Here is a 27,479-nt window from a genome sequence, read left to right on the forward strand (position 1 = left end):
TGTCATTCTCCTATGAGTTCATGGTGGGGCACTTGATGCCTTAAGGGAAGTGGGTTGATTCATGCTGGCCATCACTTAACCCAGAAGAGGAACAGTGCCGAACAAAGGGCAAGTATTGTAGCTGGAGATGCTGTTTTATTTTCTTGCCCAAGGTGGACTTATGCTTTACAAGAGACCAGTACAAGATGGGTTTATTTGTTGCCTGGAGCTACTGAACTTCGCATTTAGCTATTTTCCCTTTGCTGTTTTATGGAATAAGCCTCTATCTATATTTCTCCATCTTAATAATATTAGAAAAAAGAACTGCCTGGACATCATTTGCCTTCTACCATCACATGCTTTAACTGATACATAAAATAATGTATTCTGCAAATCTAACTGAACTAGAATACTTCTGTCACCTTGCAACAAGTTCTGAAGAGGAAAAAATGTCCTGTCTCATCTCATGAAAAATGACAGGTGACATGGCATGGACAGTAAAAAGAAAGTAGCTTACATCAAATACATTCATTTTTATAAGAAGACTTAAAATATCTTATATATTACTGAATTTACATTCCACATGAAAAGATCAACCTAAACACAAACTATAACGGCACTGCAACTCAGTACATATATACTGTATATATAGATATATAGATATATATATCTATATATATAGATATGCACTATATTGCCAAAAGTATTGGGAAGCCTGCCTTTACACGCACATGAACTTTAATGGCATCCCAGACTTAATCCGTAGGGTTCAATATTGAGTTGGCCCTCCTTTTGCAGCTATAACAGATTCAACTATTCTGGGAAGGTATCCACAAGGTTTAGGAGTGTGTCTATGGGAATGTTTGACCATTCTTCCAGAAGCGCATTTGTGAGGTCAGGTACGGATGTTGGTCGAGAAGGGCATGCTCGCAGTCTCCGCTCTTATTTATCCCAAAGGTGTTCTATTGGGATGGTGTCAACCTATCATGGTACCACGCTTGAATCCACTGAGCTCCTGAGAGCGACCTATTCTTTCACAAATGTTTGTAGAAGCAGTCTGCATGCATAGAACTGTGGCCATGGAGGTGATTGAACACCTGAATCCAATGATTTAGTGTATATATATATACATATACACATATACACATACAGTATATATGCATACACACATGTATATATAGTACTCTCACTCATTCATAAAAGCTCTCATAATGGATTCTGATGTAAGGGGAACCCTGGGGACTCTCTCTGTACCTACAGTTCTCCCTTACTTCAGAATCCCCTATTACATCTGAGTCCTTAGGACTAAAATATTAATGGGGTCTCTGAGGATGCTGACATAAGGGGGGACTTCTGGAGACTCTGATGTAAGGAGAAACTCTGTGGACTCTGATGTAAGGGAGAAGTCTGTGGACTCTGATCTAAGGGTGGCTCTGATGTAAGGCTCCATTCACAGATAGAGTCTGCGTCTCCCACATGGTTTTCCGTGCGGAAAACCGTGCGGCACGCAAACACTAAAATCTTTCATCTGCACGGATTCCACTTGTTTGCGGCTATTATTATAGGTATGAACGTGTGGAATCTCACTTTAACAATTATTTAGCAGGCCGTACGTTTTTGTACCACGCGGCCACTGCAAAAGTCTAAACAATGCACATTAAAGTGCATTGTTTTTTATGTTTAGAGCAGTTCTGTGCATATTCGTATGGCTGAATGCGTGTGGATAACTGCTCCTGTGTGAGCCTTAGGGAGAGCTATGTAGACTCTGATGTAAGCAGGGACTCTGGGACTCTGATGTAAGGGTGACTCTGGCTTAAGGGGAAACTGTGATGTGAGTTTGACTTGGATTTTTGAGTTGATATTATGGTAAAGCTATCTAGAATATGGGTTTCGGCTTTTGGAAAGGGGTGTTTTTTCCTGTAGATATGCCTTTGGTCAGGACAGTGCCTATCTATTCACTTATCAAGTATAGTAAGAATGTACAGTATGATTTTACATTTATCTTGAGTTTATAATTATAGAACAGGATATTTGTTTGCAGTTAACCCAGCAGTTAACATTAACAAAATGTGCAATTCAAACATAATATTCAGATTGCCATGAAAGGAGCACATATTATGGGGCGTTAGTAAAAGAGTAAAGATCTCTGTGGTAAGTAAGGCTCTGATAAGTAAACTGAAAAATCAGGTGGTCTTGTATAGGACAAGTGAAGTATTATAGAAACTGTATTGTCTTACACATATATCTGTAGTGTTAGAAGGAAGTTGAGAATTAAAGCCAGGACAAGTAGCGGTAAATCTCTCTTTTAGTAGGGCTTTTTGTTGTTGTTGAGGAGATAAGGGTTTGTCACAGTTCATTTAATTGCTTTCTGTGCCTTCCTGTCTCGGTGACATGTGCTCCTCCATTTCTCAGGGACAGGAAATGAGGAAACAGACAGAAGTCCATTTTCTAGAAAGAAAGCCCTAACAGATGTTTTAACTCTTTCCCACACTATATAAAACAAAAAAATATATTTACTGGGGTTGGGCTTTAGACAGTCCAAATACATAGATTACATCATATAGATTTATTTAACTGAATAAAATATTAATATTTCAGGAGAATATCAGGACAGAAAATAAAACTTTGCTGGATTGAGTTTCTGCAATTCCTAACATAGCTCCAGACTATTTTGAGGCAGTGCAATGAACAAAGCTAACATGCAAATAGTTGTAACCCATAGCAACCAGATTTTAATTTTTTGAAGATAAGTGAAAGATGAACTCTGATTGGTATGGGTGACATGTGCTCCTCCATTTCCAAGCTTATTAAATCTTGTTCTTTGCCTTACTGAGTAAAGCTGAAGACATGGTAAGGAAGCTAAGAGGACCACATTCTACTTTAGCAAACATATACGAAAAGTCCTTCGCAAAAAAATGGAATTTAAATATCATTCATTTGTGTTCCTCAGGCATGTAAAATTAGAAAAAAAGTTGGCATTTTCTTCTTTAGAGATACTTCACTGTCTGTGAGGCAGGTGGAACATTGTGCACATTCATTTTATTGAAGCTAATGCGTTATTAGAAACAATAGTCCTTCTGATGTTGATTGACTCTTCCAAAAACAATGTGAGACTTCAGGTATGAGATAGCAGTGCGTCTTATAGTATTGATACAGATTATATGTGACATATGTAAATAGCAACCACTTTGAAAGTAGAGGTATACTGATTAAAACACAGCAGAGTGAATTGAAATGGTGATTGGAGACGTTTAGAATGATATCATTATATTTATTGATTATTGACTCAGAATACAAATGCCTTCTTACTTTTTTCTAAGCCATTTCCTGGTGATTAAACACGTGAGTCATACAGAATTACACTTGGTCTTGTTTAGGACATCACAAACAGTCTTTGAAACTGTATAAATATGCACTTGCTATACTATACTATAAATACATTCAAATACATTGCAATTCACGTTTTTTCACGGCAAGCATGTAAGATAAGCATGTAAGATGAATGACCAGAATAAAAGTATTTGTGGCCCATAATGTTGTACTTTGTGAACTTTGATATTTAATAAATTAGGTATTTACACACTACAGAGATCCTAGGATTTTATTTTTTCTGTATGGAGATTTGAGCTGTGAAACTTCATCTGTTCAAACAATTATTTATTAATTAAAGCATATCTAAACCCAAGAAATAATATTTTTATTGCAGCTTACTGTTCTTTAAATCTGGTGACTACATTTGTTTTCTTTTTTCACAATTTTTCCCCTCTATTTTACCTGGTTATCCTGACAATAAACACTTAGGGGGTTATTCACAAAGCTGCCGAAGGCACCCAAGTGAGTTACCCACCCGAAGTGAACCGAACGCTGTTCGGCTATTCACTGCAGTCTTGTACGGCTGATTTCAGCCGTACATCGGCTTTCTTTGGTCGCATATGTGCTGCTGACTGCAACTATCTTTGTTGTGATGACAGCACATCTAACAGAGCTATCAAGTTTGTAATACACTCTGATTGGCTCCTAAATGACTTACTGTACATAGAGCTCTATGGTTAATCCCTAACTGGGATAAAACTTGATAGTAGGGGAGGAGCAGAGTGTGGCAGAAAGCATTATGCTGTATGTTTAACACAGCTCAACAAAAATTATTACAAAACAGAAGATTTGGTAGATGATTGGCTCTTGTATTTATTGATAAGCTTACAGTACAAACAACAAGTGCTCTACCTCTTTCCTCGAATGCAGTTCCACAGAACACTGGTGCATAACCAAGGCTTCCACCAGCCCTTCATCATAAACAGTAGAAAAAGTGTTTGCACATGGTTCTGGATCCAGTTATAACTGTATTTATTTATTCAAGACATAAAACCTAACATAGCAGCCCCGCTTAGTCCAGCTGGACTGCTATGTCTGGCTTTATGACTTGAATAGATAAAGAATACTTTAACTGGATCCAGAACTGTGAGCAGCACTTGTTCTACTGTTTTATTTATTAGACATGTAGCCCCACAAAAAAATTATTTAGTTTCGTATAGATTCAGATTTTTATTTTTTTCATATTTTGGATCTGAAATTTGATTTAGTTTATTATTCGGATTTCAAATCTATAAAATTTTTGTTATGGAGAGATCTTAATTTTTGTGTCGTATCTATTCGGATGGGGTTTTTAAATTATGAATAAAAAAATTTTTTGGGGGGGGTTTGGGTCATTTTAGTTCTGACACTGTGTGCTCTCCTACTGCTCTTATTGGTTCTCTCTAGTCCACAACAGCAAGTCACATGACCGTGCCTGTAATGCAACCCCCAATAGCCAAAAGAAATCGAATTGGCCAGAACAGTCACATGTCCGATTTAGTTTAGTTTTGAATTTATTTTAGACGGATCAGAATTTTCATTAAACGTACATTCGGATTCACTCACCTGTCCTGTATGTATTTCTTGGGTTTAAAGAGTGATGCCTGCCTTGAGTAGTACCATTTTGCAACACTTTCCAAATGCTCCTGTTATATTTTACACATCATAAAATATTTAAAATTCCAACACAGAGTCAGCACTCTTTTCAGTGGACCCCACAGCAAGGATTGTTTTCACATAAATGTGTTTCCTGGGAAGCCTTGCACGGTCTGTTTGTACAGAGGCTGTCTGTTGGAGTGGGTTTCTCTGTGGCGGCCTTGGACACAGGACTTGTAAACAAAGCAGTCATGTGTCTACCTGCAATCACAAGACTGATTTGAAGCAATTTAGGGGCCACTGCAACAAATCACAAATTTGACAGCACTGCATCTCCTGGGTGTGCTGTTATCCCAACAAACAAAATGGCACCACTCAGTAAATTTAATTGAAGAAAAAAAGGATTTGGAGGATAAATGTCTCCAGTAATAAGTGATGTAATATTTCACAGGTGGGTCATATTAAACCTGTAGTTTGAATGTCATTGACCCTTTAAGTCAGTGCTATAGCCAGGTAGACAGTCCCAGATTGGAAATATAAGGGATAACATGGCTATGCTGGGTACAAAATTAAGAGTATTCCTTTTTTTCAGAATAGTGGGCATGGCCATGCAAATCATTGCTTTACACCACATAGGCCAGTTGAACATCCAGAGCCGCTGGTGTATAGTGCAAATATTGCTGAATATTAAAGAGATATTTATTTCTTTTAAACTTCATACAACTGTTTCAGACTTTTTGACCATTATCAGTGCAGTGTTTAGAAACCATGGCTTTTATGAAGTAGGATTTGGGATCCAAAGGGACAGTACAACCATAAAGGTTATAGTGAGCAGGGACTGCAGCAAACAAAAAGCCCTAATTCTAATCAGTGTATGGCACAATAAAGCCTTCTTAAAACAGAAGGTCTCATTTAATCACATATCCCATAAAAAGGAGGATTATTTCTCATTTCAGAACACTGAGTGGAGCAATGCCATGGAGATAGTGAAACAGCACAGATCTAGGTGAAGACTGCTAAAGAACCATAATGGTAAAACTGGTTGACATTTCAGAAGTGGCAGGCTTCCTACAGATATGATTCATCTAAGAACCAGTTCTCAGCATTGTTCTTTTCTTGTGTATTTAGATGTGACAGGCCATTGAATTTTTTGCTGTGCTAATTGTTTTGCAAGAGCAGAATTTAGATATTTTAAACAGGTTCCTCTTCATCCTCCTCAGTAGTCTCATTTGATGGTGAGGTCAGGCAGTTAACAGAATAACACAAGTTAAAATGGAAAAATGGAAAAAAAATGCTGATTGGCAGGCTTTCTATGGCAGAAGTGACTAAGGGCTCTATTCACGAAGCTGCCGAGGGATCTAGCCGTAGCTTCGGCCTATCCTTCGGCTAGCTTCAGCCCCAGGACACCTTCAGTTCAGTAGAACCGAAGGGCAGCTGTACGGGCTATTGCATTTAACTTTCATTGGGGTGCGTCTTTATGTTTTCATGCATAAATACTCCCAATAAAAAAATTGTTGTTATGAAACAGAAGTTAAGCATATGAAGAATAATAACACTTATATAGGATGCCATTCAAAAGCTACTTTTGGCAGCACTGAGCTGCACCATTTTTTAACCATTATTAAAGTTCATTAAATGAAACTCTACACTTGATTGCTAATGTATAAAAGGTAGCACTAAAATGTATATTTATTTGGTGACAATTTCTAAATTTGGCTCAAGTTCACCAAAGATGCTGTGTGCTTCATTATACAATTGTTTAACAAACTGTATAGATAACAAGGGAAATAGAAGCAAACTCGATGGCAGCTAATTAGTTCTTTATTAGTTATCATGTTGATGCTGTTTTATACATAATACCCTTCAGAACACTATTGGAACACAGTTAATTGATTAAATTGTCAGAAGATCTGTAATCTATGTTCAAAACCGGTCTCACTGTTCTTTGTACTATAATTAAAGGAAGAGGCATTTGGTGCTCTGTTATAACAGGTTTCTTTGATCTCTGCATGGTGCATGGGAGAAGATCTAAGGCTTAATAGGTAGGCACAATATACAATCCCACGTTATTTCTGGACATTTTTGTTGCAGAATGTTTTTAAAGTGTCAAGTTCTGTAGAGAGCTTCAATATGTATGTATTTTTCAGGAAAGGGCACTTTGGATCATTTAAACCGCTGTCCATTGGCAGCTGTCCATGCAAATTGATCATGCAAAGCACTTCAAGGTTTTAGTGTTACTTTGGCTGCATTTTTTTTTGCCTAAAATCATTACAGAATCAAATTCATATTCTGCTGGTGATCAGAGTATTTTGGTGAGAACAACAAATCCTACTAGTTTCCAACCATGTTGCATTGAAATGTTTTGCTTTCTTTTATAACTCTTCTTTTTTTCTCTTATATTTTTTTTAATCTGATCTGTCTGGCCTAAACTCAGACAGTATTATTGTGGTTTCAAACCATAAACCCCATCTATCCGCTACATTTGTTCATAGCATTTGTTCTGGGAACCTGGCTCTGAAATATTTAGCCATAAAGTTACCAGTGCTGAGAAAATACATTCATAGTGTAGCTGTCCAGCATTTTATTTAACAGTAGTGGGTCAAAGTAAAGGTTAGAACAGGTGGAGTTTACTTAGGGCCAGCATGCTAAGAAGACAAAGGTCCCCAGGTAGAAGATGGTGATGCAAGCTGGAAGAATAGGATCAGACACAGTGCAGAAGGGGGCTCAAGCAACATCAGGGTGAAGGTAAGCATCAAACTAATTCTTGAAATAATGCACCTCAGATGAATAAGGAATTTAAGGAATTTGTACATTAAGTAACCACTAGATAATCAGCTTGAAAGGTGTTTAACAGGCAAGTTCCTAACATTCCCCCAAGGGGGACTACAGGATCCTCCTAGTTTGCTTTCTCTGGGACTCCCTGATTCTCTGCCACTAACAAATCAAACAGCAAGTATAAACGTTTATAGGACAGGATGGCAGAGGAAAAGACCTAGTGAAGTCTTCAGCAGTAAGATATGTAAATAATTTTAAGAAAGGAGGGTAAAGCCATCATGTATTTAGCCACCATCATTTTCTCAATGATGTGTGTATATTGATACCATTGTTTTTCGGTGTATATATGCACTGGAAGCACTTTGGAAATAATCAGATTAAGTTTTTTTATGTGCGGCACAATCTTTAGTTATTGTATGACAAAGTTTACCACTACTACATTTTAGTGCCTGCTGCTACTTCTTACTGGCACATAGTAATCTTTTATGTCAGTTCTCAGTGGTGTGTATTTGGGCCCAATTTATCTGATGGTTAGTATAAAGCAAATTTGAGAGTGGTCACCAATATGTTGCCAATACAGCAACAAGAAAATACATGGTGTAGATAGGGAAAGCATACAGAGTGTATGCAGGGAGAGATAGTTGCTTTTCTACTATCCATTGCTGCTGAAAAGCACTATACACAGTGCAGTGGTGCTATACACAGCTAGTGTGTGTTTAAGAGACCTGGAGTAGATAGGGAGAGTTGACAAAGTGTTAGACTGATGGTTGCTGTTATACTATACCATGTTAACAGTGCATACACCCAACAGACTATTGGATTTCTAACGTGGACCACTGGCTGGAGCTTGCACAATATGCTCTAATTTTAATTTTACAATATATCTGCCTGGCCTCTCCCTCTAAAATTGTGGCCTAATAAAAATGTTTACATACTGTGCATTGAGTATGTACAATATTTTTGGATTTTTTATGTGAAGCAGTACATTCTAATAAAAAAAATGTTTCTTGTGTCACCCTCTGAAAATAGTGTTTAGCGGTGAGCAGCTCTTTTAATAATTGAAACATTGAAAATGCCCAATTCTTTAAAATAACATGCTTGGGGGAGGCCTAAACCTGCCTCTGCAGTAACGCACCTGTAGGATGTAGTACAGCAAAAGTGGCATTTACAAAGTTAAAAATACCATTTAAACTAAGGCCAATAGAGAAGCTATTGTCAAACAAAGAGCATGGGGAGCTGGATGCTGACAGTTAAGCAATAATATAAGCACAGCTCAGTGTACATTCTTGGTATGCCTCGGTGCCACAATGCATGAACTCCTGTGCTCCACCTTAAAGGCAACTCCCAAGTATGTAAATGAAAGGACTTGCATTTTTCCAATACCACCCTTGAAGTAGCATTAAAAATAAGAGCCTCTCCCTGCTGTATGGTGTGTTTAATATTTTGCATTGGAACATGTTCCATGTGACAGTGCCCAGTTCCCCATACCCTTTGTTTTACAATCCCTTGCCTAAAAGATTTAAAAATGGCTAGAATTGATTCTCAAGATTCACCCACTTAGACTTAAATAGAGTTCAGATTAAAATTTGCTATTTTTAGACTTGATGATGGGTTTGAGGGACGGCCTGCAAACTCAACCAGGTGAATTGTCAAATCCTTATTTGTCACCTACTCCAAAGTTCTCCAGCAATTGTTGCTAAGGAGACTTATTAAAACACCTCTTCACAAAAAACAGGAGTCTAGAGTAGAATGATCAAAACAAAGGGCAGAAAGCCAGTCAGCAACAACCAATGACAGATACTATGGGGGTGATTTACTAACCTAAACACACGCACGCACCAGGTGCGTGTGCATTTTTACACAGCAAAACTTATTTATCAACCAAACACGAGCAACGTGTCACATTTTCACGCCGTTTTTATGTATTTACGTACGTGCGCGTCATGTAGCATGCGCCATAAGCTACACGCCGCTCTAATAGCGGCATGCAAGTCTCTAAAAGCATATTTCCACTAATGCTATATATGGAAAAATCATGCACATGATGCATATATAATGCTGCTTCACAGTTTAGACAAAAATGGTTAGCTCATGCATTTACATTCCTGCATTCATCAACGCAAGCAACACAACGTAGAGCTAATTTACACAACATCACCTTGCAATTCATGCAGGGCTTTGCACAACACACCTGATGGGTGTGTACACACTACAAAGGTGTCTAGATTCCACCAATAGATCATGCTGGGAGGGAACACACAACAGAGGTGTATACTTGTTCGTGGCGTGTTTATAAGGTTAGTAAATCAACCCCTATGTCTGTATTAAAACATTTATGAAAAGATTGGTAGCAGAGTTTGTTAGCAGTAAAGAGCAGAGACAAAGGGGTGATTAACTAAAGGCAAACAGGCTGTTCATTTTGTAAGGGAATTTGTACTTTGCAGGGAAGGTTTCCCCCTAGTTTAGTGAGTGAGGTGTACATCTGCTGACTTCCATCACCCAATCATAGGCAAGCAAAAATTCTGTTTTTTTCTCATTTTCCTTGCACCTGGTTGGGTATTCTTCACAATGTGAAATGTGACCACATTTACCAAGCTCAGGGAAACTTCGCTTTCCAAAGTACAAGTTCCCATGCAGGCAAAAGTATTAGATGTGATAGAAGCCTGTCTTGAGGTGGCCATCAGATATATAAACTATCAGATATATAAACTATATTAGACTATCTAACTGGTTATATGGATGGTTGAATGATGTACCAGTCATGGAACTATTTAAAGAATTGAAGAATTAACAATATCCTAGGAAGCTTTTCTCAGAGGCAAGAACTTGTAATTAACTACAACTCAAAGACAAAGCAAGATATATGGCATCAACAATAAAACTAGCAGGCAAGATGGAATCATACTTGTAGGTGGCTCCACAAAACTACCATCTTTTAATTTAATTTGAGGGTGCGGTCAGCAAAAATGATCTCTTGCAAACGTATAAATCTGTAATGCTAATGTGTAAAAAAGAAAACTTGGTTTGGCCATCTCATGTACGAAATGAAAGGTAGTCCCTGACAAAAGGTTAATGTTGTTTAAATAATGTATAGTATATTTTTTTTCACTCTTGTTAGCCATTTTGCCCTATTTGTAACAAAGTTTGTGCATAGTTTAACATTTTGGGTTAAACTTTTTAAATATATAAAAATATTCCGGTTAGCAAAAGAAGATGTTAATTAGCTATTGTATTAAACAAAGATGTTTAATACAGTAAAATAATCTGACACAAAGTTGTTGAAACAATTATAATAATTTGTATTTCTAATTAGTAATTCTTTGCAGCTTCTATTATAATTGTGCAACAGATTTACTATATTTATATCTTTAAAAAGTAGGGTTTGTGTGTGCACAATTTGTCTGATTAGGAGTAAAAGTAGTTTCCACAAGGTTCCCTGTAGACCAGGCAATTGTTTATGAAATATATTCCTTATAGCAATTATTCATGAAATGTACTTTCTTTGTTCTAAGCATTAGGTTTAAAACTATAGTAACATGCATGATAGAGCAGAGGTCCTTGATTAAACTTTCCGGAGAATTAATTTCATTTGTTTGCTAAGAATGTAAATGAAATTGATCCTTAAAGAAGACCAGTCACAATCTTTTAAATATACCTCACACAATGCATTAAATAGCAGTCTCCACAATTTACCATAATTATAAAATTATTTGGCTGTTCAGGTGCGTTTAGCTAAGACCTGGAACATAAAAGCAATACAGCTTGTCTAATGTTATTTTATCACAAATTACATATATAAAAAAAATAGTCAGAACTAATTTAACTAAAATACCTGATTGGGAAAAAAGTTTCTAAAAACAGACAAGTTACAGATGATGAAAATTGTAATTACGTGCAAAAACTTTGTCAATCTATGATTATTTGCTCACAAGAAAAATGAATGAAAGTCCAAAAACCTTGTCCATCTACAGGTATATTATCATAAGATAAATGAACACACCTTAGATATTATTATCAGAATTATTTTCATCACCATTATTTTAGACCTGTTAAACTGTTTGAGATGGAAAAATTACTTTCCAGTCAAATGTGAAGTAAAAAAGAACAATAAAGTTTATGGTACTTTCTGATATATGAAATATAAATATACAATTCTAGTTCTAAATGTAGCAAAGAAGGAAAGAATGTATATGCAAAAACACAATACAGTCCCATTAATGTCTGTAAAAACATTTTGCATGGTGTGGGATTGTCCTACAATTTTAAAGAATTCTGGGGTTTATTCAAATTAACCCTTGCTGTGGGGCTACCTCCACACTGCAAGGGTGAAGTGCTCATTTTGGTCTAAGAGCAAAAATAAAGAAGATTCATTTACCTGATCCTCAGTCCTGCAGCAGTGGCCACTCACCTCTCTCCCCTTCCAATCAGACTATGGAATGCCACTCAGTGACCCACATCTAATGGATCTGCATTAGATGTGTTGACATCAATGGTCCATAGACTACAGTAGCTCAAGGGAAAAGAGGCTGCAGGGACCAGTCTAGAAGCCAGATGGGACCGATGATCAGGTCAGTATATCGTCTTCATTTTCATCCCTAGAACATAATGAGCACTTAATGTTTGCAGTGCATGGATAGCCCCACTGCAAGGGTTAATTCCAATAAATCCAGGAAATCTTCTTTAACTACCTCCCGGCCGGCCGAGCTTCTTGGAAGTAACTGGGCGTCTATACACGTCCTGTTACATCCACCCGTTCTGGCGTGCCGTGCGGCGTGTGCGAAATGCCGGTTATTTTAAAATAGGCAGTGATGCCCGTTACTATACAAGTGATCCGCCGGCTATAGAGCCAGCGGGTCGCTTGTATGAGGTCCTGTGACGCGCCCCCCCTTTGTGGCTCCCCCCTCCCGCTGTCAAGCTGGTCCCGGGCTCCGGTGTGAGCCCGGGACCAGCATACTGCCTCTGTCACAGGGGATCAGAGGGAGGTCGGTTCACGATCTCCCTCCGGTCCCCTCTCCACTGTCAGAATGTGGAAGTGGTGTATATTACATCACTTCCGCATTCTTGTGTCACTCTCCAGCTTCAGATGCTGGAGAAGAGAAGCTGATGAAGCAGATCTCTGCTTCATCAGCTTCTTCAGGGAGGTCCTAGGTGACATTAGGGGTCTTGGAGACCCCTGATGTCTCCATAAGGAGGACCTGTCACCTCTTTTGCTATCACATATAGGGGTTTCTCAGCCCCCTCTGTGATATCAATAAAGTTAAGTGGAAAAAAATAGAAAAACAATTTAAAGTTTCCCCCCCAATTTTTTAAAAGTTACACATAAAAAAGAATTAAAAAAACACAATTTTTTTAAAGTCCCCACCCCTACATACACGCATGTAAACATGCGTCAGGTGCGCATACCTGTGAAAAAGACGATTGCGCCCATTACGCCACACATGTTACATAGTGCCGCGAACTTCGGAATGAGAGCAATAGTTCTAGGGCCATCAATCACTGATAACACTAAACTGATGAGCTGAAAAAGCGTTTAAAGTGTCGCCAATGGCCAGTTTTGGGTATGCTAGTTTTTTGCGAGTGCGCGCAATTTTTAAGCTTGACATGTTTGGTGTCTATTTACCCGATGTGACCCCGTCTTTTATATTTTACCAAAAAAGTGGGTAATATTAGTTGTTTTATAACATAATGTAAAAAAATAAACGTTTTTTTTTCAAAATTTTCAGTAATTTCTTTTTATTATAGTAAAAAATAAAACCCCCAGTGGTTATTAAATACCACCAAAAGAAAGCTCTATCTGTCCCCTATCTGTTGCATGACGAAATAAATGTCAGTCAAAATACTGCAGCGCTGAATACTGAAAAATGGCCTGGTCAGGAAGGGGGTCTAAACACCTGGTCTTCAAGCGGTTAAAGTTCTGTTTAGAAATGACTGATTTAATCTCAAATACATCTTCATTTTCCAGCATTTGCATTGATTTCTTTAATAAAAATTCTTCCACCTTACAGGTTTACACTTGAAGCCAGAGGTTTTAACACAACAGTGTAACAATATCTGGGGTATTTAGACAAATGCCTTTCAATCCATCATCTTTTCAAATCATGAGGTATAGTTAAAAATGAATTATACCATATATGACTGCTGTTAATTTCACTCTACTAAAACATCTGCAGTGATATAATATGTTTTAAAATTTAAAAGCAAAGCAAGAGACAATGATGATTTCTATTTGCATAATTTGTTATCTATGGGGTCTATTCACAAAGCTGCCAAAGGATCTGGCCGTAGCTTCGGCCGATCCTTCGGCTAGCTTCGGCACCAGGACCCCTTCGGTTCAGGAGAACCGAGGGGGATTAAAATAAAATTAGGCTTTCCAAGTGATTGCTTACATAAGATTTTAGGGGCTGGGTTTACATCTATTATACTTACTGACGTCTTCAGGGGTTTAGTGTTTCGTCTTACTGACGTCTTCAGGGGTTTAGCAGGACCTGCTAAATCCCTGAAGACGTCAGTAAGACGAAACACGTAGGGGCGGGCCTAACCTTATGCTATACCAGACACAGGATTTCGTAGAGTATACCATTTGCCGATGGAACATTTTTTTGGGATTTTTTTGTGGATTTCGTTGTTCTGCTTTTATTTGATTCGAATGAAGTCCTTTTTGAAATGTATACGCTATGAGAGGCTCTTTTCTTGTATGACTCTGAAGACAAACCGTTTGCCGGCTACAGACCGTTGAGAGATACGACGAGGACACCACAACTTCTGGAGAATCTGTTTCTTTCAAAGGGCTTCAGGCTGCTTACCACAGCCACTACATTGTGGTGAGTACACACCCCGAGGGGACACGCACGGCATTTGCCTACATCCCCAACAATTATCACGGAACTCTTTCGAATTTATAAACTTTCCACACTTGGAAACACCTCAGTGTTATTCACGGTGTTTGAAAAAAAGAAATACACAACACACTTTTGATTTTTCAACTTCAATTCTAAAATGTCAATTTGTTCCTACCTGTGTTTGCTTGAACAGGGAAAGGATTGCCTTACAGGCAAAAATAATTACATATTTAAATAAAAATTATAAAAATTATGTTGTAAAATTTAAACAATAAAATGCGTGAAAGAAATTGGATATTTTATAGTAGGGATGCACAGATACTTTTCGAGTACCAGTGCAGATAGTTGGCATTTTCATGAGAACTACCAGGGTTGCAGCGGTTGCAGCTGGGACCGGGCTCTGGTGCTCCACCACTGTCTTGAAATCATTAGTCTGTATTGATTTAGAAAAACTGTCACATGACAATAAAAAGAAATGTATCAGTACTCATACTTGTAAGTACTCGGCAAGTACCAGTACTCGTACTCGCAAAACTGGTATCTGTGCATCCCTTTATTTATATTTATAAAAACAAAATCATACATTAAAACAGAGATGTACAAATGCCAGGAGCTCTGTGTGCTCCTTACAAATGGCAGCTGCCTCCTCATTTTTTAATTTTTCTCTAGTCTAGTCTTGGAGCTCAAAAGTATCGGTACATGTACTCGTACGTGTACCGAGTACTGTACTTGGTATCTGTGCAACTCTATTGTATAGCTTCTAGACTGCCTCTCACATATGTTTAGCTGTTAAAGGAAGACTTGAGGAAGGGCAGACAGTCTATGGCCATAGGATTGTATGCTTAACATGTTGATGCTTACTATCATTCCCCCTGGCTCTGAATCCTCCTCCTATATTTTCTGTTGTTTGCCCTTCATTGTCCAATGCCCCTACATTGTGGAAGGGCATGCATTCGATGGCCATAGATTTTCCCCATGCAGCCATGCCTCCAGTGCTCTGCCTAAAATGCAATAAATAAATTATTAATCTGAAGCCTGTCCCATTTCCTCTTCCTGCTCATCACCAGCATACCAACTCTATTCCTCCTCTGCCTCCTGCTGCCTCATTGCATTCCACATGCTGGTGGAGAGTAGGGATTGCCTTATGGACAAAATAAACTCATGTAAAAGAGTGACAAGCCTGTGAGCTGCAATATGAGCAGCTGCAAAGCCAAGCTGGCATCATGACGTCGGTCATGGGGGTAATTTAGGGACATTATTTTCTTCTGCTCCAGCAAAAGATATGTAAAGTTTATACTGCAGAGCTCTGTGGACTGGCCCTCATTGCTAGTTTCAGTGGCTATGGAGGGAATGGAAGAGTAAGGAGAGAAAGATTTTGTAGCCACTTCATTACCTTTTAAAGAATAAGCCGCTGACTGGGTGAAAAAAAACTTAGCTCCCCAGAGCCTCTTCTCATGCCATAATCACATTGGAGGACAACAGAGGTAATGTAGGAAGGGGGAAAGAGGTAAAGGGAGGAAGGGGGGGAGAGGAAAGAGGAGAAAGAGGTGAAGAGGGAGGGGCAGGAGGAGTTAAGGAATGACAAGGTGTGGGAATGGGAAGAGGAGAAATAGGTCAGATTAACAATGCTTGGCTTGACAACTACATCTCCATGTGGCAACACATCTTCCCCTTCTTTTTAGGCCTGCCGATTATTTTTTTGGGACAATCCCTAATTGTGGAGGGGCACACAGCCTATGCCCATAGGATTCTACATTTCAAAATAATTTTTGATACTTCCTGCACTTCCCCCTAGCCCTAGAGTTTACCCCTCTATTTTCTGCTGCCTTCCTTTCCCTTGTGGAAGGGCCAGCAGCCTATGACCATAGGTTTCTCCCCTGCAGCTATGCCTCCAGGGCCCTGACTATAATTAAATAAATGAGCATAAAAAATACAACTGGTTATCAACTGCTTGGGAGGAAAAAGATTATCCTGGTGAAGCAGAGCAATTGCAAACATGCTTGGCCCCTGCTGTGCCCAACCGCCACATCAACAGCTAAAATACAGAAAAAAAAATATTATATTTATATATACATATTAAAAAAGCAACCCAGGCAAATACATTTCTACTAGATTTTATAGTTGAGGAATTGCAATGCAAAGAACTTGGAGTGGGGTTGAACTTGGGGGTTGTCATAGTGGAACTTTTTTCCAAAGTTCCAGGTGGCAGCTGATGCCTGCTGGACTGGAGCTGCACTATCCAGCCCCTCAACAATATTTGTGGTTTCTTTCAGATTTGTCTCTTTCTATTTGCTGCCTATTCTAGTGCTAGTGTACCATCTTAACATTAGCTAATTTCTACTAATTTCTACCAAACACATATCTGAAACCTATATTTTAAATATTTTGGAAAAAATTAGTGATGCATGAGAAAGAAGGGCTATGCAAAATTGTGGGGTTGTGCGTTTAAAGTGTTTTTGTGTACTCAAGTTTGATATTTTATTACTGTGCGGTACTGCAAAAAAAAGAAGCTCACAAACTATTTTAATAAACTGTGTTGCCACTGTTTTGACCAATGTGTATGAAGCTGAGGTCTTTCAGCTTTTAAATCTGCTGTGGTTGCTGCTTTTACTAGTTATTTTAGACCTATTACTGCTGGATAGAAACTAAAACTACTCTAAAAAGCCTTTTATTAAGTTGGAATGAATCAGATTGGGGTGATGTTGCTGTATTTAAGTCAAGCTAATTGTATAAGTTAAAGCAAAACACTGCTCATCTTAAAGACATAATGCCAGAATACACTGTCACGGACACTGTCTGTGAAACCGTACTGTTCCATAGCATTCCATTCCATAGATGCTAAAAGGCATCTCCCAAGCATGTTATTTAAAGATTGGCTTTTTTTCTATGTCACCCACAAAGGTGCATAACAAGGAGAACCCTCTCCCCACAGTACAATTTTTTTTTAAATGATAAATATCCCCCATGTCAGTGCCCTTTTTGACAATACCTTGTCTATTAGCCTTGAAAATGGCCAAGATTTAGTATCAAGATTTTCTCCTTATAGACTTTAGTGAGGTTTGCTACTAAGTTTGGGGTTTGTGAATTTTAGACCGGATTCTATGCACCGTCCTGTGAATCAAACCCGGGCAGATTTATCTACTGGCAACTTATTATTATTATTATTTTACAGGATGTATATAGCGCCAACAGTTTGTGCAGCACTTTACAATATAAGGAAGACATTACAATCACAATACATTCAAGACAAGATGGTAAGGAGGGCCCTGCCCGTGAGGGCTTACAATCTAAAAGGGAAGGCCAAGTGATACACGAGGAGGTAGCTGTGTGGGATGAATTCTTTGAGAAAGTGATAGTTCAGTGGTCAGGTTGAGGTGGGATAGGCTTCCCTGAAAAGATGAGTCTTAAGTGATCGCCTAAAGGCAGTCAGTGTGGGAGATAAATGGACAGGTTTGGGTAGAGAGTTCCATAGGATGGGGGAGACTCTAGTGAAGTCCTGGAGGTGGGCATAGGAGGAGTTGATGAGGAAGCTGGAAAGCAGAAGGTAATTTGAAGAGCTGAGGGGACGGTTAGGGTGATACTTTGAGACCAGGTTTGAGATATAGCCAGGGGCAAAGTTGTGGATGGCTTTGTAAGTGATTGTTTTACTATTCAGAATGTTATCCTTTGGGCTATTGGAAGCCAGTGCAGGGATTGACAGAGGGGGGTTGCAGACACTGAGCGGTTGGTCAGGTGGATGAGTCTAGCAGCTGCATTCATGATAGACTGAAGGTGGGATAGCCTGTGTAAGCCAATGAGGAGGGAGTTGCAATAGTCAAGACGAGATATAACAAGTGAGTGGATGAGTAAGTTTGCAGTTTCATTGTTGAGGATGGGGCGTATTTTGGAGATGTTACTAAGGTGAAGGCGGCAGGATTTGGATAATGATTGGATGTGGGGAAGAAAGGTAAGGCCCGGGTCAAGAATGACACCTAGGACCTTGGCATGGGAGGAGGGCTGGATAGGTGTGTTAACAATCTCAAGGGAAAAGTTGGGGGAAGGTGCACAGGCAGAAGGAAATATCATGAGCTCAGTTTTTGAAAGGTTGAGTTTTAAGTAGTGTTGCGAAATCCAGACAGCTATGCCAGTTAGTAGATTAGTGGCACGCAAGGACACTGAGGGGGTGAGTTGCGGAGTAGAAAGGTAGATTTGAGTGTAATCGGCATAGAGATGGTATTGGAAGCCGTGTGAGGAGGAAGTGTAGATAGAGAAGGGAAGGGGTCCAAGGACAGAGACTTGGGGGACCTCTACAGAAAGAGGAAGAGGAGGGGAGGAGTTAGCTTTGTAGGTGACACTAATGGAGCACTTAGATAGGTAAGAGGAGAACCATAAGAAAGCAGAGTTGGCTTGCAGGCCAAGCGAGTGGAGTTTTTTGAGGAGGAGCAGGTGGTCCACAGTGTCAAAAGCAGCAGCAGCAACTTTATATTTTAACTATCAAATAGTTTTCAGGTGGTGAGCATCTGGATATCCTTTTAAGTAATTAATTTACATTTATCCCCTTTAAAAGTAACAGGGAAAATAAAAATGATTTATATTGATCACTATTAGAATTATTAGATCTAGACATTATTTAATTTTTTTTGTCAAACTCAGACATAGTTAGATGGAAATGGTTGAACTGTGAAAATCTACCTTGTTAAGACAACTTTACATGTATGATTAAGTATGACTTAATATTTTTGGTATAGTAATGTGCATTGAGTCAAATCCTCTTTTTTCATGTTAAAATCATATTCGCGGGTTGCAAACTACTATAAAGATTTTGTTCTAGATTTGTAGTGCTTATTAAAACAATGCCAGGCTGTCTACTAACAACCATTTTGCATATAACATGACAGAGCTGTTTTGCATAGCAGGTGATGGCTGCGCAGAACAAGCTGAAAAAATGGGTACAGGTTCATAAAATGGTCATTTGGTGAAGAAAACAGAAAGCATAAAATGTAATTGTTGCAGTTTATACATATAAGCCTAATGTTTTGAACTCACAAACACTTAAAAGCTCAGCCAGCTTTTTAATATTTCCTATATTGACAAAAATTATATTCAAACCTTGGCAGAAGTCATTCAGCTGAGCATTAGAGAGAACAAATTGGCAGCCTTTATCTTAGTACTGGTCAGACTCCAAACCCTCCATGTCTAAATTGTTTTGGAGGATAACAAGCAGAAAATCTGCATAACTGGCCATAACAAAATAATTATAATATCTTTGATAAAAGACTATCTAAACTCATTAATGGGTTGTTAAATATCCCAGAAAAGAATCCCTAAACTTGATCTGATCTTCAAGTAGACTTGTTTTACCGCCACGATTTTAGCGATGTTAACAAAAATATATTTAAGCTATACATATGTAAATAATGATATCTCTATATCATTATTTAAATAAAGATAATCTTTATGATATGGTGACAGCAAATCTTGTGAAATTAAAAAGAACATACTACAATTTTTCCATAGTTACAAACAAAGACCTACAGAGCATTATAAATAATTGGGCAATTCCTAATGTTATATCAACTTCAAAAACAAATGATTAAGTTTTGTTTGCTATGATTAACATACAGTATGTGTATGATTGCAAAGCAAACATTATACACAGATATGTTTGCTATGAATTACATGTTCGTGATTTTTCTGTGCTTTCGTCCTAAAGAGGAACTTTACCTATATCTTCAAAACAATAACAAAGGCGCCTTTAGGAATGTTTAGTAATGACAACCTACAAACAGATACTAGATAATTGCAGACTTTTTATTTGTCATACCTTTTTTCTGTTCTTCTCCAGTCTTTTGACAGTGGCCATTTTAACTAAGAACAGGTTGCTAGATCTCCCTTTACTTCCTGGAACTCTGGCACATGTGACTAGGACATGTGACCATGCATATTATCTCAGGGGAGGAAAATGCCCTTCCCTGAGATCTCATGAGATTACAGATGAGATTTCCCAGCAATGCTGATGTAACCTTCCCAGGAATTCAAAAGCTCCTGCGTAAAGATGAGGGGACTTTGCTCCCACAGTTCTAACATGTTTTTTACTAGAGAGAAAACCTGATGTGGTTCAAATAAACCAATTCAAATTATTTTGTATCTTTTCTTATAAAGAAGTGAAGATGATTGTCTATTTGTCAAGTTTCCACATGTATTTAAACTATATATTTTGTTTTTTTCCTGCACTGTACTGTATATGGAAGGTAAGTAGAAAAAATACAATATTTTTATTTAGTCATCATTCTTTGCCATGGCTCAACAAGGTTTTCCCACTGCACTCCCATGGCCACACCTCCAGTGTTGTGGTATTGTAAACATCTCAAACCCAGGTCCAACCGAGACCCAAATCTCATCTCTAATGCATACAGATAGACTACAGAAGTGTTAACCAATTTTTTTAGCTTAACTTCAATGGTTAATTTCCTTCTATAAAAGCAGTCATTTATCAGAGACCAGCTCTTAGTCAAAGACAGTGAAATGTGTGTGTGCAGGGTATAGTAGGGTTGCTTTTTGTATGTCACTGGCTTGTATGTTACTGTACCAAGTGTTTACATATACTGTTACAGTATAATAATAGCTAGTTTGTTTCTGGTCCTATGTAAATCTTCTTAAAATGCTGGCTAAATTTTCTGCATGTAAGACAATCATGAGATTCACACATGCTCTATATAACAGATACATTAAAAATGCAATTCAAATATAATATTACTAAAATAATTGTACTTACAGACAGAATTCTTATGATTGCTTTCTTTGCTTGGCAACATCTTTACTCCCCTCGATTTCAGTTCAATTGCCTTTTTAACTGTAAATAAGTCATAAGACTCACATTACTCTCTTTATATCTAATGTAAACAGTCAAATGTATACAGGAAAAAGTAACTAAATCAAATAGAATCACAGTTCTGCAGAACATTTATTCATGAAACTTCATTTTGAAGTAAATCTGCACTCATGTTAAAGCTCCATAAAGAGTAACTCCACTTTTGTTGAGAAAAAAATAAATCCCCTCTAGGTGATCAATGTGCATTGCAAGGATTTAAACAAACATTGTTGCAGTTTCCTATCTATTGCTGTTGTGAATAAAAAGCTGTTTGTTTCACCATGTCCTTTCCAAACTGGTCCCTCGATGGGAGTGTCTGGATTCATTAAAATGAACTGGTTGGCTTCCTGTGTTGTAAAAGGAAAAAAGGTGCAGCGTCTGCATCCCTTTAATAGTAATTAACCCTTAGGGAGTAGTATCTCACCAATTATTAAATTTCTGGGGGAGCTCCGTACACCAACTGTTCACATAATGCCTCCAAAAGAATTAGTTTGCAATAATTGTTTTGACAGATGTAGAACATTACAGTGGTTACAGTTTAAAGTAAAAAGGTAATCATTAATAACAATACATTACAAAATGGCTTCTGCAATAGTTATAAATGCCATATTTTTTAAGATTATTTTATTTTTTAAGTGGAGTTACCCTTTTAATGCTACTTCTATCTAACTGTGGTTACTTCTGGTTGCCTCTAGGTATTTGACTCTGCATCCTCCCTCCCCCATACCTCAGTACTGTGAGACCACCTATTGCAGTAATGGGCCAATAAGAGAGAGGGAGCAGGGTCAGGTGCTTAAATCTTGAATGAAGATTTTCAACAGAGGAACTGTTAGGAACTCCCATGGCACTCTGCAACAAAGCTGACCTAAACACATAGGGAATTTCTTGCTTATTGATTACATTTGAGCTTTAGCATGAATACATGTAACTTTAGGTAATTGATATTAAACCACAGTAGAGCATTAAAACAGAAAACATTTGCTTGTCTCATGTCCATCAAAGATCCAAAAATAAAGAGGTTTCTTCCTAATTATAGTATAGTGGGTGGAGCCATGCAATCTATTCCTTTTTGTCTCTTTGGCCAAATGTACATCCAGCCTTTTCTGACTAGTTGGCCATGCTCCCCATGATGTTGATTGGCGCCATGGTTTCCACTGAATGAAGATTGCCAACTAGCCTGAAACAGCTGTTTACGGTTTTGAATAAAAGGCTCTATAATATTAGGCTGTATCTGTACAATACAGCCAGCAGTTCTGGATGCACATTTGCATCCACTTTTCAAAAAGTAGAAATAAACCCCTCTTTTTTAGGATCTGTGATGGAAATGAGACAAGCAAATACCTTCTGTTTTAAGAAGGCCCTGTTTCTCACCAATTATGTGTGTGTGTGGGGGCTTTTTGGTAGCTTTTTCTCCACTTTACCGTGATATTTAACCACAAGTTACCATAAAACCACAAGTAGCGTAAAATGCACACATTTATCCATTTTTATAGAAACTATTAGAAATTAGACACAGTGTCCACATTTTATGCATTTAGAAACCAAATAAGTACATTCTATAGTGTGAAGACATCTCTAGAATAACGCAAGGTAGTTTTCTATACAATAAAAATTCAGCTCATTGTGTTGTACTGCTATTTTCCATTATTACTCACACAAACTTCAGACACATTTTAAGTTGGGTTTATATTGTAAACTGTAATGTTATTTATTTATAAAGTACTGTTATGTAAAATGCCTAAATTAAATACATCTAGATTAATTATACAGTACATGAAATCTCCATTGTGGGAGTCTCATAAAACTCGTAACTGTTAAATAAGTGTTGACAGCTTCTGTGTGAAGTCAACTTCTTCTACTTGGGTGGAGCCACTGTGCTATTCTTTTACACATGTGCATCAGTCACGTGCAAGACAGCAAGAATGATGTGTAACTATGAAGAACTCACCAGTGACCTTGAACAATACTACCGGACACAATATCTAAAACATTCTCCCTTTTTACAATGTCAAGTAAACACTTTATTATTAGAAGCTATAGTAGTAACTTTCAATCAGATCTATATGTTGAACATTACTGAATTTTAAATGCTAATATTTAAATGTGTCTGTCTAAACCAACACACATACCTGGGGAATTGTCAGTACTTTAAGACTTTATCATCATTCAAACTGATTTGTTATGGGAGTGTGATTTCTCTAAGAAAACATGAAGTAGAATATAGAAAAAGAGTCAGACAGATGATTAGGGAACTAGTGGTTGCCACTAACCACTGCAAGCATGTAGTTTATTTTTAATCTTAGATAAGAGAAGAGAAAGGCTTGCAAAACTGGCATTTGTGGTGAAGAAAATAAGATCCTTTACCACTGGGGTCATTAATAGTAGTAATCAATGTCGCAATTAATTTAGACTATGACAATCTATAATTTGGCTTTTCCATATAAATGAATTGTAATATTGAAAAATTATACGATGAAGAGCAGTAAGCAGCACTTAGAAAGAATGCTAAGGCTAATCCCCAAAGCCAACAATATATTAGAATCATGTAATGAGTACCCTAGGGGAATATTCTTTGTCCAGAGTTTTATCTTTAAAGAAAAAAGTACATAACGTTTGGAATATAACTTTAGTACAATGTATTGTATTTTCACACAGAACCTGAGATAAGGTTCTGTGTGAAAATACAATACATTGTTAAGAGTTAAGAAATAATTGGGAAATAATTTTATTTTAGCATTTGTAAAAATGTTTACACTGATGGATTATTTTTTTATATAATGCATATATAACATGTAATAATTAGGCAAACTGACGATCCTTTATCAGATTAGTGGGAGAAGGGTAATGAAAAACAATTTCTGGATGATTGTCATTGGTTATTGCACACAATGGTACTTTATCTATGTAATTATAAAGGACAAGTTCACACAAAAGTGAGTTTGGGTAGTTGGGTAGCTGGTGGCTCAATTTAAACAGATATCCATCCTGGATCATTACATTCTCAGTTTATTCCACAATTTACTAAATGGATTACAGGGAATGCTACCCAGCTTGTCATTAAAATTTGAGTCCTCAGGCCTTATTCTCCATAAATATCTTCAAGTTTGAGAGCTTTTTTTATTTCGCCAATGTCTCGGTTCCACACGTTATTATATATTTGTTTTAGGTTTTGTACTCTACCTTGACATATTATACATCATTTTTTCAGGACTGATTCAATACAAAACACAGAATTTTTCTAGCACACTTACCAGCTAGCCTACAACAAAACAAGTTACACTGTCTAAAAATATGTGTAAAAAACAGAGGTTTTATTTGCACAACTTTTTCAAAATATGTGAAAACCACACTACTTTGTCAAGGCAGATGAGGCAGTGGGGCTTCCACATATTTTGCAAGAGTTGTGCAACTAAAACCTCTGTTTTTAATGCATATTTTAGACAGTTTAATTTGCACACTTACCAGCTGGTAAGTGTGCTGGGAAATGTCTATGTTTTGTAGTGCTGTAAGTCCTTACATGTGCACCTTGCTATCTAGGCTAGTTATAAATTGTACAGTTGCCATTTATTTTTAAATAGAGGTTTAATTTGCTATAATTCTGGATACATATGTTATTGTTTTTTTTATTATATTAGAAATAAATAGTAAACAAGTTGGAAAAATAAAATGTCCTGTCATTTTTCCCAATGCAACATTTTCATGCTATGTAATCCCCCCATATTTACTAGAAAATACAATTAACAAAGTATGCTGATTAAAATGATATCACATTTGTGTGACTTTCATGAAAAGTAGAGGAATTCTAAAGCTCAAAGTGAAGTATGTTTTTCACTTTAGCAGAGTGTTACTCCCCTGTCATTCCTACATTGTGACATGGTTTTCATAAACTGTAAGTGTAACATTAAGATAAGATTGAGTTAGCTTGATGAGGGCACAAATTATGTCAACTTTTTCATAGATTTGCAAACGCTAAAAATTAGAATGAAATTGTATTCACTTACGTGAGCATTTGATGCTTGTGCAGTGAATGTAAATGCCATTCAGACAACCCAACATCATTGTTGTGACCTGGGGAGTTACTTTTGGAAAAAATAGTTTTATATATATATATAGCACCCTGTAAGCAAGAGTGCTTAGTAAATTTAGTATTGTCAAATTGTATTTAGTCTGATACTGGTCTATAATGTATGCTCATTTGGTTTTCCCTAAGCAATCTGTTATTGATTGCATCTGCCTGCTGCTGGGTGTATCCTTGCCACAGAGTGTAACGTCCTTGCCTGCCGCCAGCCGGATGCGTTCCAGCGTGGAAAGCATCGGCCGCGTCACGCAGGCCGCTTTCCGCTCGGAGGGGGAGTTTCCCTGCTCTCCAATGTGGAACGCGGAAGTGACGTCACGGCCGTATCACTTCCGGGTTCGCGGACTATATAAAAGTCCTGTGAACGCTATGGAAGCGTTCACTATTGTGCTGGATGCCCTGCACATGCTAAGAGCCTCACGGACCTCTCATTCTCTGGACATCAGTATACCTCACACCTGTCTGCACCTAACCGCAAGTATTGGAACTAGAGGGGGAATTGGTACTTGGCTTATTAGAACTGTCTCACAATCAATACCCTCTAGCAAAGGATCCAATACTGTTTGTAGAAAATATTGGCTGGCTTGTTTAAATCCTGATACCACTTGTGCCTATATCATCATCTGGATTAAGACTGTTAACTATGCATTGAATCTAACTCTGTGTACACTGAACCGTTTGGTTATGAGTTAAATAACCAATACAAGGTCTAAACCTCTTTACCTCAATTGTGGCAAATGATGCAAGAACCCCTCACTCTCCGTTAAGATTGAGAGAGACGCCTGGGGTTCAAGCCTGATTGCCATACCCAGCCTCCAATCCTCGTACCGAGTCCGCAGCTGTGATCCATTCCCCTGTCCTAGAACCAGGCGCATTACACAGAGCAGAGCAACCAATAAGGAATTTTTATGAGTATATATGTCTCCCTGGCCAATCACTAGGAGGTTAAGGCCAGTGGTGCATGCTGGGAGAGGACATAAATATTCAGGGCAGACCATGTGAGGTTCTCTTTCCCCGCTGGGCCCTGCCTTAGGGAAGGCTGCTATGGACTATTTGATTTGGCTAGGCCTGAAGCCTAGGGGACTAGCATTGTGCTCACACTGGGGCCCAGTGGCTACTACTGATACCAAGGATGAAGATGACTAATCACTTTTAATTCAAGTACTGCTCAGCCAGGTGCTCTAAACGCACATTTCCACAATCTGGCTTAAATTTCCTAGTTTGTGAATGGCAGCAGCAACTATGTTCTAATTAAATGAGTCTACACCAGCTTGGATGATCCTGACCCTAACCCTCTCTGCCGAAATTCAGCTGCTTGCTGAAATCTCTGGACTGGCTATGGAAGGCTCATTTACTCCAGCTGCTCCTTAAGGGGTGAGCGCTACATACAGTATATATAGGGAATCATTTTATAATATATATATATATCATATACGGTATATTTTTATGGGAGGTCTGGATATAACAAGTGGAGACTTCTAATAGTGATCTATTGCTTAATGAATAACTGCTGTCCTTGTGCCACTTTTTTAAATGACACCCAGGAGTGTGGTTAAAAAAAGACAGGTGTGAGGGCAGACCAAGAACATCAGAGCAGTAAGCTACTTTCTTTATGTTGAATAGAGGATATATTAACCCCAAATACTTTCCTAATATCTGTTTTGGGTAAATTACCTTTGAAGGGAACACTTAAAAAGGCAGTAAGCCCTTTTTTCTTTCATACCTCTTCTGTACTCAGTATAAATGTCTTATCGTTATCCTTATACCTTACCATAAATACCTTATCATAAAGCCATCATTATAAAATAGCTTATCATAATTGAAATAACTACATAATTTAAACCACTTTGTCAGCTCTGAAAAAAAATGAAATTTAAATGATTCTGTGATACTGACAGGCAGTGCGTAAAATATGTTCTCTCTTGAAGAGCTCCAAACATCACTGCAGTGACATAGAGGTCAGTGGGAGAAACCACAGTATGCAGCAGGGGATATGCTATCTGACCAGAAAGTG

At 37.9% G+C, this 27,479-nt stretch overlaps 1 protein-coding gene across 1 annotated transcript in view; it reads right to left on the reverse strand.

The window, feature by feature from the left end:
- CSMD1 (CUB and Sushi multiple domains 1) overlaps positions 1-27,479 on the reverse strand; it is an 880,549-nt gene that overhangs the window by 437,560 nt on the left and 415,510 nt on the right. Inside the window, exon 6 of the mRNA XM_018562582.1 lies at positions 21,295-21,372. Coding sequence (XP_018418084.1) covers positions 21,295-21,372 — 78 coding nt within the window. The remainder of the gene's footprint in view (positions 1-21,294; positions 21,373-27,479) is intronic.

The sequence above is a fragment of the Nanorana parkeri genome, unplaced genomic scaffold, assembly GCF_000935625.1.
Source record: "Nanorana parkeri isolate BGI_ZX_2015 unplaced genomic scaffold, ASM93562v1 scaffold586, whole genome shotgun sequence".
NCBI classification, from domain to species: domain Eukaryota; kingdom Metazoa; phylum Chordata; class Amphibia; order Anura; family Dicroglossidae; genus Nanorana; species Nanorana parkeri.